This window comes from Ptychodera flava, chromosome 19 (genome assembly GCF_041260155.1).
Source record: "Ptychodera flava strain L36383 chromosome 19, AS_Pfla_20210202, whole genome shotgun sequence".
In the NCBI taxonomy this organism is placed as follows: domain Eukaryota; kingdom Metazoa; phylum Hemichordata; class Enteropneusta; family Ptychoderidae; genus Ptychodera; species Ptychodera flava.
The window spans coordinates 16603419-16616879 of record NC_091946.1 but is presented as its reverse complement, the minus strand read 5'-3'; the positions used below and the strand labels follow the sequence as shown (position 1 = coordinate 16616879).

Sequence of the window (13461 nt, the reverse complement as noted above, 5' to 3'; positions counted from 1 at the left end):
TTTAGAAAAGTTTGAGCAAAAGTTAAAGTCTTTCACTTTCGAGGCGCATAATACCTTAACATGTTATTTTGGTAGAATCATAGACAGCAGCTACACCGTTTCTGGTTACTTTTACATACCTTGCGTTTCCTTTTTCGTCTTCTCTTCTTCTGTTGTAATCCGCTAAAGATATGACGTTACTTGCTGGTACCTTAGACCAAGCAGTTGGTCGCGATGCTACGAAAAATCCAAGCATAAATGCTACTATAAGCGATCCCAATAGGAACAATAAACGAATCTTCCCGAGTCGCAGTGCCATTACGTCTGAAATCAAATCAAATTGGTTTGTATACGACATGTTATTAGATAAACATAATACTAATGAATGGCACACTGGATGTTAATTGTACTTGAACAACTGTAAGGGGTTGGAAGGTCGACAATGGACGAACTATTTACTGTTGATAAGAAGTAAAAACAGTCATTGTAAAAAGGGACAAACAGATAATAAAGCATTTACAATAACATTATGGTATTGTATATGATAATCGAGGCAATTTTCTTAACGTTTTCTTTTATTTCCTAGATTGTAAACTTCAAGCTTCCAGGGGTAGTGTAAACTTTTACTCGCTGTAATAAATTTGCCTCCAACAGCTGAACATTATCAAGCATCAGGGTATCCCTAAGTATGAAGATCAATATCCGACTCAACATCAATATACTACATAAAGCATTGGCACAGCTTGAGAATTGCGAGGCCGTACCAGATCTTGTTTGCCAATAATCCACCTGTTAACCTTTTGAGCGCCACAGTCAATTTTTGTCGCCTTTGTAAAATGTATCCCAGTCAATTTTTTTGATAAAAAAATTAAAAAATGGATAAAAAACTGTAGCAAATGGAATGTGATATCCATTTGGTCCTAAATTGTCAAAAGAGGTAGAAAAAATATAAAAATTGGTTAAATTCCGCACCAAAACTTTATTTGTAGTTACAGCACTGTAAAGGTTAATTCAGATTTTCATAAACGACACAGACATTCTAAGCACAGGTGTCAGAGGAAGCTGGCGTAAACGTATAGCTAGGGAAAGTGAACGCTAGCTCAGTGTATATACTCAAATTTGTAATTGTATCTGAGTCCACATACTCAAAATTGTAATGTTGTAGAGATCACTGTGACGAAATGTGATCGTTAAACTACATGGGATCACCTTATCTCGGGCATCGTTATAATTAGATCTCATGATCGTCCGTTATAGGTTTTTAATTAAGATATCTACAATAACCATAGAGGTCGTTTACCCACGTCACCAAGTTTATGTTACTATTGGTATCGATCACCTTGACGTATCCTAATGAAAATCATCTATATCGATGTCTATCAACGATACATCGTAGTAGAACGACGCTAACCGTACATTGCAAACAACTTTGCTAATTTGAGTCTTTCTGTTGGTACTTATTCATTTCATTAGGCTGGGTCATTTCAAACATTATCGGTGAGCGAGAAATGTATGATATTAAAAACCGCAAGTAGCGCAGCAACACAAAACAGAGTCTAAACAGCAACAAATAAGGAGGCTTGTAGACCTGTTCCAAGCATTGTGTTGTTTATTTAACATCTGAAATGTCCTCTGACACGTAAAAATCATGTGGCATTTTTATTGAATTTATCACTGAATGTTTACTCTAACAATACTGTAATGACAAGTGGCATCCTTGACTTAAACGCAGACAGGCATTTTCCATCTAAGAAAGTGTAAGTTCAATAGCCAACAATGGTCCTTACAATATAGCGAATTGAGTGTGTTTCCGAAAATTAGGTCACCCCTGATAGGAGGCCAATAATAGGCAAGTGCGCGGATAGTGCACATGACGAGCGGGCGAGCAATGAAGCGTAAGTCTGTTTACACAATGTTCTGGAGAAATATGATCAAATACGCGGATTACCAGCGAAATACATTACCGGCGCTGTTATATCGGCCGACATGCAGCGTTTAACCGGTAGCATAGGGTGGACGGATTCTCGATTGTTACAAAGCATTGCCATGGCACAAACATCCGTATTCAAAGAGTGAGGCCTCCGTATCAAACGTGTGAGGCAAGAAGACGAGTTTGTCGCGCTGATATAAAAGGATGAATATAAAATATACCTACAACGCTTACAATTATAGATGAAAAAATCGAATCTAAATAAACGGCACCATACACTAATAAATACCTTTGAGTGTTTATTGTTCCGGCATGTACAGTGTACAGTCTCAATACGCTCCATGCGCAATATTGCGTCTAAATCTCACTCTCCATGGAGATGTTTAACATATTATATGTAGTTCATCGAAAGACCATATATTTCGATTAGCTACGCGGACCATTCCATCTCTAAAGAGAAGGGGTTTGAAAATGATATGAGATGGGAATTTACAGTAACCCTCGTTTGATAGTGATTTCAGTTCGCAAGGAAAGCACGAGCGTATTTTGAAGCTTTAATACTATATTAATCGTTAGCCTTTAATCTCCTGCCATTAGGCCTAAGGCATGAGAAATGATCATGCAAAACCAAATTATCGTCATATTTACTTATATGTACAAACAGTATAGCTGCAAATATAAATATAAATTTCACTAAGTAGATATAAATTTCGCTGAGTATACCAAGTTTAAATCAATTTTCATGGTTAATACCAAAATAAAGGCTTTATCCCAAAATATGGATTTCGTTTATCCTGAAAGTGAAGCACTGCCGCTCTACTGCACTTTAGATTGTCTCATATATATGTATGAGGGGTATTTATGTTATCTCCGATAAGACATATTGCTTTGAAAAATGTGTGTTGCAAGGTTCCACGCTACCTTAATTGTCAACTTATCAATAGTAATAATTATAACGACCACATGCTCATTCCGTGTCGCGATTCGCCAGAATACGTCACGTGACGAGATAATAGATACGTCTAGTCCCCTTTGAATCGAGAAAAGTGACATCAGAGGGTATTTTTTGAAAAGCTAGTTCCCTAGGGAAATAGTTCAGACCAAATTTGGAAATGTGCCCGTCGTCTGCAACTTTGCAACTATGGTAGGTGACTAGAACGTGATTTGCGTCCGGGATAAGCGACGAGCCTCTCTCTAAAAAAGATTTTCCAACATTTTCCAACATTCCAACAGCGTAGGATTTAAACAGCTCATCGTCGAAAAGATTCAAGTGCAACCAAGGAATGTTGCTAGGTATGCATAGGATATTCTTTGAAAGAAAGTGGTACCAAGTAAACAACTGTAAGCCCTGTGGAAATATCGCCAAGTAAACTTGTCATAATGGATTGTTGCGGTGCAAAATATCAAAACACATTAAAAAAATTAACATAATACAACATGAGTGTGTGGTGTGTTATAAAACACCTATAACCTGGTCTTTATTCAGGGTATAGCACCCGTTCATTACCCCTCGTGGTCGTGTGTTACCAGAAACGATGTTTCTGGTAACACACGGCCCCTCGGGGTAATTGACTGGCGCTATAACCCTCATGACCGGGTAATAGGTGTTTAATACCCATTCTTAATTTTCTCCGAACTCTGACACGAGAATAATATATTCTCACATGACCACAAAATGCGTTAACACACATGGAAACTTTGAATATTCAACTGTATCAGCGACTATCCTACTTCGAGGCCATCTAGTATTCCATGTCAATAACGTTAACTCCGTTGCAAGTTCCACTGCTGATACTTCAACTTATGCTACGGACGAGACGTCCAACAACAAAAAATTGGCTATATGTCCCAAGTGGCCTATGTTCACCAATTATTTGGAAAATGTGGCCGTTGTTAATGAGTTTGTCACCAACGACGTACAACATTATCCAAAATCGCGACAACGCTGTCGTCTGCCCTCGTCCTCTGACCCTTCGACCCGCTTACTCTGTAGTTCCGGTCAGTGTGTTACTCAGCGTGCTATTGGATGATATTTTGTGCGGGGAACGAAAGACTGGGATCGATTTTCCCCACATCGTCGATCCTACACTCCCAGTGACCAGAAATGTGAGAACAAATTTTCCTGATCTTTCATAGATTGCTTTAGTGCATGAAACTCGAGAAATGGGTATTCAGAGTAGCTGGTATGTTAACCATTTTCACAACCAAACATGTAAACTACGTTATATCTGAGTACATAAATCAAATTACCTTTAAATCTTCACCACTCAAATTACTGTGGTTTGCTTTTACGCTTTGGCATTACGCGAACTAGACATATTGTCTAAATTAAGGTGTTTCCAACATTGTCGGGTGTAATTATCAGCTAAGTATAGTGTAAGTGCCAGTCGATCACAGAGAGATAAACTCTGCCAGAGTTGAAACATTGTCTTGCATGATGTCAGATGAGATCAAAACAACTACACCTGAAAACAAGTGATGTGACTTGGGCAGTGCGTGGACGTATGCGGTGGTGTTGTTTTGACCTCGCCTGACAGCCTTCAAGACAATGCTTCAACTTTTGCAAAGTTGATTCCATTGTGATCGACTCATATTACCTTAGCTGATAGTTTCGCCTGATAGTGTTAATAACACATCAATTTAGACAATATGTTTAGTTTGTCTATTGCCGACGGGTCAAAGCAAACCCTGTATCAGCTGTAATAGGGTTAACACTATCTTTTACAAACTAGGGGATTTAGAGCATTCAATTATCACCTGTCTGAATATCAAAATCGCTGATAGTTTCGCCTGATAGTGTTAATAACACATCAATTTAGACAATATGTTTAGTTTGTCTATTGCCGACGGGTCAAAGCAAACCACTGTAATAGGGCTAAACAGTATCTTTTACAAACTAAGGGATTTGGAGCATTCAATAATCACCTGTCTGAATATCGTGGAGTCCGCTGCAGAATATCATATTCCGTGGCTGTGAGAACCATAAATCCCCTTCATCGTCTCGTCTGCCTAACAGTCAGTGCGAACACGCAATGGAAATACAGCTTTTTATAATACCACAGTCGCCTGTATTTTAAAATTCCGGTGTGCGCCAACGCCCCATAGACGCATAGTGCAATAAATTACCCACAATTCTCTTTGATTTGTATCATTGAAGGTTACTTTTCTATCAATTTTTCCAGTTTTGCATATGAGCAATGATGTGAAGCATCAGAATAATTGGTAAACAATATCCAGTAAAAGTATGTTTAGATATTTCAGTGAAAGTTTCCAAATAACAAAGAAACAAGAAACAAAAAGTCGCATCATTTTGGTACTACAAATGCCATACTTTTGAGCAGCAAGTTATGACAAACTCAAGAGGGGTTATTCTCTGAGAAAACTTGGCATACAAAGTTCTTTTGTCATTTCCATTTGAAAAAAATCAATATCATTTTACTTAATAAAACAGGTGCATTTAGTCTCCCTACTTCTCATAACATTATTTTGCATGGCTGAAGACACAATCAGCGGAAAATTTACAAAAATGCTATCTTCTCTCTCAATCATGTATAATTTTCGAAATCATTTAAAATGAGGATTGAGAAGCATTGTGTGCTTTAAAGTACCTTTTCAAAATTTTACAATTAGTCTGTGAATTTGTCTACACCTGGGAGACAAGGTAAACTTCATTGAGGAATCTCCGACGAGAGCCTGCAGCGAGTTGGCCGACTTTGCTAAGGTGACATAGACTGGGCCCGGTCGCTTGGAGCTTGTCTCGTCAGAGCAGTTACTGTGGGCCAGGGCGTTCACCCAACGATCTAAGCACCAGCCTACCACCTAGCCCGCTAGTCAGTTGAAGTTCATTCCTTCAATTTATTCTGTTTTGATATTTTTATGCCCACAGACTTAGAGCAAGCCGAAAGTTGACCTTCGGCGGCACAGAATCTTCAATTGGCCGAGGGGGTGACGTCATTGAGGTGACATGACGGACTTTACATCCATGGTGACATGTACGTAGCAAGGTGAACTTTGAACGCATGCGATACAGGAAAGGAAATAATACAGATATAATGTAATAAAAGTAGAAGTAAAAGTTGTGTCATTAATGTATACTTCGATAATTCGACTTCGATAATTATTTCCACCTCCTTGTGACGCAAGAAGCCGCCAGTAGTCAGGGCACCGCTGTCATAAATAGTCTATACCCGAGTTGTCTGTTTTTGTTGTTTTGGCTTTGGTTATCTGGTTACAAAAATTCAGAACTACTCGTTGGCCTAGCTTTCGAAACTGTGATAACGGAAAAATCAGATGTGTATTGCACCCCACTTATCCGCAATCTCTTCAAGTTGAATATCTGTCACGGATCGATTGTCTGTGAACGTGGCTGTCATGTTGCGGGGAATTTCAAGATGTAGCGATTGCAATGAATACGCGAACAGACACAGTACCGTTCACTTTTGGTAAAACGAAATGCAGCTGGGCTCTGAAATAGATATACAACTGTAGGATTTTTTCGGGCAGTACCGAAGACTCAATTGATGATACGATCACTGCCCGACTTTCTTTGATCCGTCGAAGTCGGCATGCATGGGTTACGGGTATATAGCTTGCGCGTACTTCAGCTGAAATAGTGTACGTAATTTTCATGGAGCATAGTTTTTTCTCATTCTTGTTGTCATGATTCATACAGACAAAGCAGGCAAAATTGTGGCGCAGTTATGAAAAAATAACAAGAACACCCGTGAACAGAAAAACTCCAATCATCAAGTCCTATAGGCACGTCAAACTCGATGTTTGATGTTGCCTGACTGTGTTTATCGTCTTTACTCATAGGGCGTTCAAAAGAACGTTACGATAGAAAGGACTCAATAAAACCTGCAATTGTACTGGATAAGATTGAACAATGTCGTCACATACCAAGTAGGCTGCACAAAATCTTACGCAAGACAAAGGTCAAGCACTGGCAAAGGCCCTGCCCTAGTTGGCAATGTAATTCAAGCCGTAATTTTGTTTTCGACACTATAGTGACGTTTTAACTTTCAAAGGGGCGAGGAATTCATTGTGGCAAATCAGTTGTTGTTCCAAAAAAAATTATCACGATAAAACTCCAAGGGACCGAGCAGCTGCATTAAATAACCACAAATTAGTCTAGAGCACAGTAGGAAACATTAGTTTGTAAAATACACATTAGATGTGTCGAACTGTATCCTGGTCTTGGGCCAATTTTCTCAATTTTGATTTCTGAAATCGCGTTTCCCACATCTTTTACATCTGTTAATATGTTCCCACAGTGACTTCATTCGAATATACGCAAACCACGATTCAATTTTCCTATCAGATAGACATTATCACTGGCAATATTTCACATTTATGACAGTGGAACTAGGGCAACAACAAGCCTAGACCTTAGTTGTCGTTAGAGGTTTATGGCCCAAATCAACACTGATGTCCTTTGTAGTTTTAGCCTTTCTGAAAGTTCAAACGATCAGCGAAATACGATAAATATCAGCTATTTGAATTTAAGGCTTTATCTGTGATGAATACAGGCCTCTTACCTTAACCTTATGTTGCCATTCTTTATTTGTATCTTATGAAACTTAATAGTTCCGAAGTCAGCAAAGCTTGAATATGAGTAGATTAAAAGTCAGTGAAGGGCAAACGACTGAATTACGAGTAAACTGTACTGATTGGCCAATGGTCATTGCCTCATATAAAGTTTTATTAATCTTGCATGGCCAGACTGTGTTAACTAAGAAAAGTGACTCTCAAATGAAAATATCTGACACCTTCCTTAAAACGAAGTCCCTCCATAGATCGTGAATAGAAGGATGATCAGATCTCTTCTATGTAAAATCTAAATAATAGTCTGTATGGTATTACTCACCTATGTGCTCTATAGGGTCTTAATTACTTCTCATTCCGTCAAAATATTCCACTTCTAACGACTTAACACAGACGCAAGACCCCGGATGTCCAAAGAGCTCGGAAACGAGACAAAGAACTATTTCGAGTCATGCGCACTAATATGCTGCTTTTACTTTACCACTTTCGACCACTTGGGTATGACAAAATACTACTGTTTATGTGGTCTTTGGCTGTATCTAAACGTAAAGCTATTGAATGCCATATGCCCACTTTGTGGTCAAAGTGTTTCTTGATTAGCAATCAATATACATCCACTTTCTGCTTAAAGCATTTCTTGATTGATAATTATTAATAAATCATTAAAGTATAACACGATTGGAAATATTTTGGATAATAGGATATTGTAGTAATATTGGTTTATTCAGTAAATTAAGCTCATCTACTCTTCTGTTTTTGCAATTCACATGTTTTTAAGGGTAATCTGTAATATTGTAACTTTCAGCTATAGGGTACCCGACACTTTTGATAAATTTGCACAATAAATAGATTTCTACCATTTCAAAATGACAGATCCTATTGTTTTCTTTGAAATTGTCATTATTGTTTTGTCCATTCCCCAAGTTTTGGTAATTTGAGAAAATAGAGGGTCATGTCCAAGGTGGCCCTGAAAAATAGAGGGTCATGTCCAAGGTGGCCCTGAAAAATAGAGGGTCTTGTCCAAGAGGCCTTGAAAAATAGGGGGTCATGTTCAAGGTGGCCTTGAAAAATAGAGGGTCATGTCCAAGGTGGCCCTGAAAAATAGAGGGTCATGTCCAAGGTGGCCTTGAAAAATAGAGGGTCATGTTCAAGGTGGCCTTAAAAATATAAGGTAGTGTTGTCATGTACAATTTTTAGACATTTTCAACTTTTCAATTTCAAAATATCTTTTCATTACAAATATTTCACCAGCTACTTGAACTCCTTGTATTTTTTAAGTAGATAGAATAAAAAAATACAATTTTAACTATTTTACTTTGCCTTATTGAGGTACTAACTTCAAAAGTATGAAATACCTTAGTTTCCTGAACATCTACCACACAATGAAAATGACAGTTTAGCAAAATAGGAGAGTTTACAATGTACTATCAGCAGTCAAACAAAGTAGTGGTTATAACTGTTCGAAAAATCGCAATTTAACAACCGTGATATATCAAAAACAGGTAAAGGATCAAAATTTGTAAGATTCAAAACATTCTGCAGAATTATATGATAAGTACAGTTTGCAAAATTTTTGTTTATTTCACTGTATTTACATTTGCAAAAAAAGCAAATTTGACTAGATTTAGTAAAAAGCAGTTAACTTAACTTTGTTGCCAAGTAGATTGAACAAAATTAAGAAATTTACCTTAGTCTGTAGCAACAAATTATGGTCTGGTGCCTTATTTTTCAATAATTTTTGACAAACTTTTCAAAATCCTATAAACCCAAAATATTTCCAATCGTGTTGTATCAAAATTAACTATAATCTAAAATCAAAGGTACTGTTTGACATTAAGTGTTAAATCATAACAATTTAAAATCTAATAGGACAAACTATGCTTGAAGAACAATAAAAATTGTCATCTCTGGATTTATATGAGTTTTCTTAAGATGTATGCATTAAGATATAATTGCTGCTATGATAAACCAGGAAATTTTGCAAACAGACACGATTAGGTGGAAAATGCAAAATATTTTTTTTCACAATGTTTACAAACTTGTCAGAGAAACCCTGAGAAACAAATGGAACGAAAAGCTTTACGTTTATCACAATGCCTTCCTAGATCCCATAGTGTGAAAATGCCAATGCACAATAAAAATGCAATGACTATGGGCTGATTTCAACGAACTAAAATGACCGAAATCCAGAAACTGAAAACAGTAAATCAGACAAATAGTAACAACCTTTCCAAGAAACACGTTTCAGTAAAAGCATCTAAATATCAAGTAAAATACAAAATACACCACGTTTTTATCATAATTAAAAAAAAAAGTTGTTATGAATATCAAAAAATAAAAAATATCCTTAACCTGGAAACCAAATAAAGCTATACGAAGAATCATTTTCAACCTCCTCTGCAACAAAAATACTACAAAGTAAAGTACTGTTTACCTTTGAGTTTCGCTAGCGTAGGTGTCACTTGTATTGCTAGAGCCTATATGTTAAAGCCCCACTAGCTGTATGTTTAGCACTATTTTTATGATTTACATTGGTAGTAAAGCACGTTTGTGAGAATGTGCTAATTTAGGTGTGTCCATACACTTATTATTGACTACCCAATTAAATTATATGTGTAATTTTGAACAAGATAAAGATAGCCCTGCTATTAAATGTGTACTCACTCATTAAATAGCAGCCCCATGCAAAAAAGCAAAAACCGTGGACACTGCATATATGCACTGAAATCTTCACATAAACTTCAAACAGAGTCGTTGAATGTATTGCATAGGGGTGAATGTTTTCAGCTGTAACATCGTATGTTCTTTTTCCTTTTAAATATTAGAGATTTTTGAAAATGGCAGGAAATCAAAATGACCTAAACTTTGAATTTGCTTGTCAAATGTTTCACAAAGATATGGCTTTCTAATGCTGTAAAGCCCATATCCCTTCAGAAGGCAGAATTCAGAGAAAACCAGGAGAGAATAAGATGATACATTGAGGTCAACAAATTTCAAGAGATACAGCTAGTGAGGCTTTAATTTTTGGAAGAATCATTTTCGTTTGAATAAAAAAAGTGGGTGTCTTCTTCTTTTTTTTCTTTTTTTTTTTTGGGGGGGGGATGTCTTTTTCTGCAGCTAAAGAGTGCGAAATCTCGCCCTTATCGTTTGTTAACATAAAATGTTCATATCACGTTCGCCAAAACGAAAGCAAGCTGGTTCCCATCATGGCGCAAGAGTTTATCGACGACACAACGACAACTATTACACTTTTCAACGTGTAATCCATTCGTGATGAAATCAACAGGTACATGATGCTGCACGACTACAATGGCTTGGCTTTAATGTAGCATAATCTCTCCATCTGATAATACCGTTACCGGTTCCATGATGCAGTGTGCGCCAGGGTATACAAGGCGTAAGTTACGCTTATTTTAAGTAAGTTAAAGGGTCATAGCTTTCAGTAACTATTTTCTGTGAAGTAATAATTTTTATAGCTCATCATTTGTCTTACTCAGATTTTGTATCTTGGACAATAGGGTTAAATTCAGACCTTAACTATGCCGATAAAATTTACGTAGGCATGCGGTATTTGTTTGTTTTGTCCTTTAAAGTCTTACTTTGATTGCTTCGACCTTTAGACCGGAAAAATGTATGATCTATTCTCCGGTCTGCATTTCATCGACTATTTGAATTGTGTTCCTATATTTTGAACCTTTAGCAAGCCATTGTTGTGCACGTGTGTCCACTGAAGTTCTTAATTCTGCAATTCGCTACGCATGTAGGACGCATAGAAGAACTATGCTGTCGATCAGGCGTGCGTATCAACTGTCAAAGTTCCGCGTTCGATAAATAAGGAAAAGGCTTTAGTTCAGTTTTAATTTTAACTGTATAGGAATCACTTTGATCAGGATTCTGTAAGTTTAAAAAGTGTTTGAGTCACATGTATTTCACTACACATATATTTATTAAGTATTTGATATGCGAGTAATGAACAGTGGATTTTTCGAATATCGGCGGACTTCAAATTACACATATCATTTGCAGGAAACAGGGTCGGCCATTTTGGTCAGGTAATGAGCTCATCAACTTTTGTGGCCACCTGACAACAGACTGGATCGTACATCGCGTTCTTGCAGGCGGTAGTCATGCAATTTATCTTATAAATGCAAAGTCAAAGCAGATACTTGTCCATGCAAAGTCTTTAAGCCCATGATTGTTTCGAGTTACTGTTTCACCTTCAGCCTCCGCCGCCAACATCAATTGCACGAGTGCCTTTGCCAATCAAGTGAGAATGCATGTATGAAGTGAACTGGTCAAAATCGAGTGGTATACCGTCGCTGTGTGTGATTTACTGCTATAACATCATAACAGCATATTGAAATTCTGGCGTGGAACGTCAAAAACGGTCTTTTGCTCAAGCCGACAGCTCGCGCGTATGCTCTCTAATTCAGTTTTTCAATACTATTACGTGCCGAGGGTACTTTGTCGCACTACGGTTATCGTGTCGATAGCCAGAACGCTAGTCGGGACCTGCTGCATGACCTTGTCAAACGGCGAACTCGTCCTTACTTGGTTCTGTATATTTAACTCACTAGAGTTTTGTAATTAATGATGCGAATAGCAGCTGCTGACCAAAATGACTGTATATAGAGCCTGGAAAAAAGTGCAAAACTACACAATGCAATGTAGTATCTAAGGCGGCGAGCCTTATTCAAGCCCTTTCAATAAGTATCACTCCTGATGTTCTGGCAATAGCCTCCCACGTCAGGCGTCATTGAAGTTGATGAACATATTTACAGCTGTAGTATTTCAGGATTTATAACGTAGTGCAGTTTATCAAGTAGTACAGTTTAGGGAGCTACTTATTATGAAAGGCCTCATTGAACTGGGTAGGTCGGCTCAATGTCCAGGCATACTATTCCTGTACAGTACACTGCGGTTGACTGGGCGTGGGGTCGGCTGCTGGTATTATATCACACTGACACTCAACACACAACTCTGCCATGCTCTCATTGAAATATTTCTAGGTCCACACCAAATTGACGAACACATGTAGACTAAAACCATCAAGGTTTGTGTTGTACATTAAGTATATCTTTCAGTCCAGACAGAGCGGCTGCCCTATGCCGGTTCACTGTAATTAATCAATGAGTTGGTAGCTTTGAAATGTGTCGTGATACTCAAATTAATCGTTTGTTTTGTGCGTGAAATGTGTCCGTCTCATACGCTGAGTTGCGCATCTAGGTGAAAGGTACGTTATGTGTTGACTACTGCTCACAGGGATTGCTCTCCATGTTAGCAACGTCTGACGTCATGCCAGGTGAACGATACGCGGCGAATATGAACTCGGACGTTTCCTGACAGGGTGAATTTTCAAAACTTTAACAGTTAAATACACTACTGCATTTTAGGATTTATAACGTAGTGCAGTTTATCAAGTAGTACAGTTTAGGGAACTACTTATTATGAAAGGCCTCATCGAACTGGGTGGGTCGGCTGTACAGTACACAGCGGTTGACTCGGCATAGGGTCGGCTGCTGGTATTATCACATTGACACTCAACACACAACTCTGCCATGCTCTCATGGAAATATATATTTCTAGGTCCACACCAAATTGACGGCACACATGTAGACTAAAACCATCCGGGTTTGTGTTGTTGCAGCCCAAAACTGCATCTTTTCATCATATCGTAGTACCTGAAATCTTCTTGAAGTTGGTACCCTACAGTGCGTTTCACCTTGGTACCGCAAACTCAGCGTATAAGACGGACACATTTCACGTACAACACAAACGATTAGCTTGGGTATCACGACACATCTGAAAGTCCCCGGACTCCTGATTAACTACAGTAAACCAGCATGGGGCAGCCGCTCTGTCTAGATTGAGAGATACACTTGATCAACAATGTAAGTGCCTTTACAATTTCAGCAAAGAGTTGAAGAGCGGAAACTTTAACCTTGAAAGAAATGAAATTCACAGGGCTCGAATACGATGTCGAATTCGAGATCTCACATGAACTTCAA

The 13461-nt window shown here is 38.0% G+C and overlaps 1 protein-coding gene across 5 annotated transcripts in view; it reads right to left on the bottom strand.

Annotated features, from left to right (window-relative positions):
* The window catches only part of LOC139118699 (uncharacterized), a 66565-nt gene that overhangs the window by 35907 nt on the left and 17197 nt on the right, over positions 1-13461 (bottom strand). Inside the window, exons 1-2 of one of the 5 annotated variants that reach the window (XM_070682120.1) lie at positions 7776-7862; positions 120-303 (exon numbers count right to left, since the gene is read on the bottom strand). In XM_070682120.1, coding sequence (XP_070538221.1) covers positions 120-298 — 179 coding nt within the window. In that variant the 5' untranslated portion in view covers positions 299-303; positions 7776-7862. Of the gene's footprint in view, positions 1-119; positions 304-2198; positions 2295-4834; positions 4990-7775; positions 7863-13461 lie in introns of those variants that run through there. The other 4 variants (XM_070682119.1, XM_070682118.1, XM_070682122.1 and 1 more) reach the window with 4 other exon arrangements.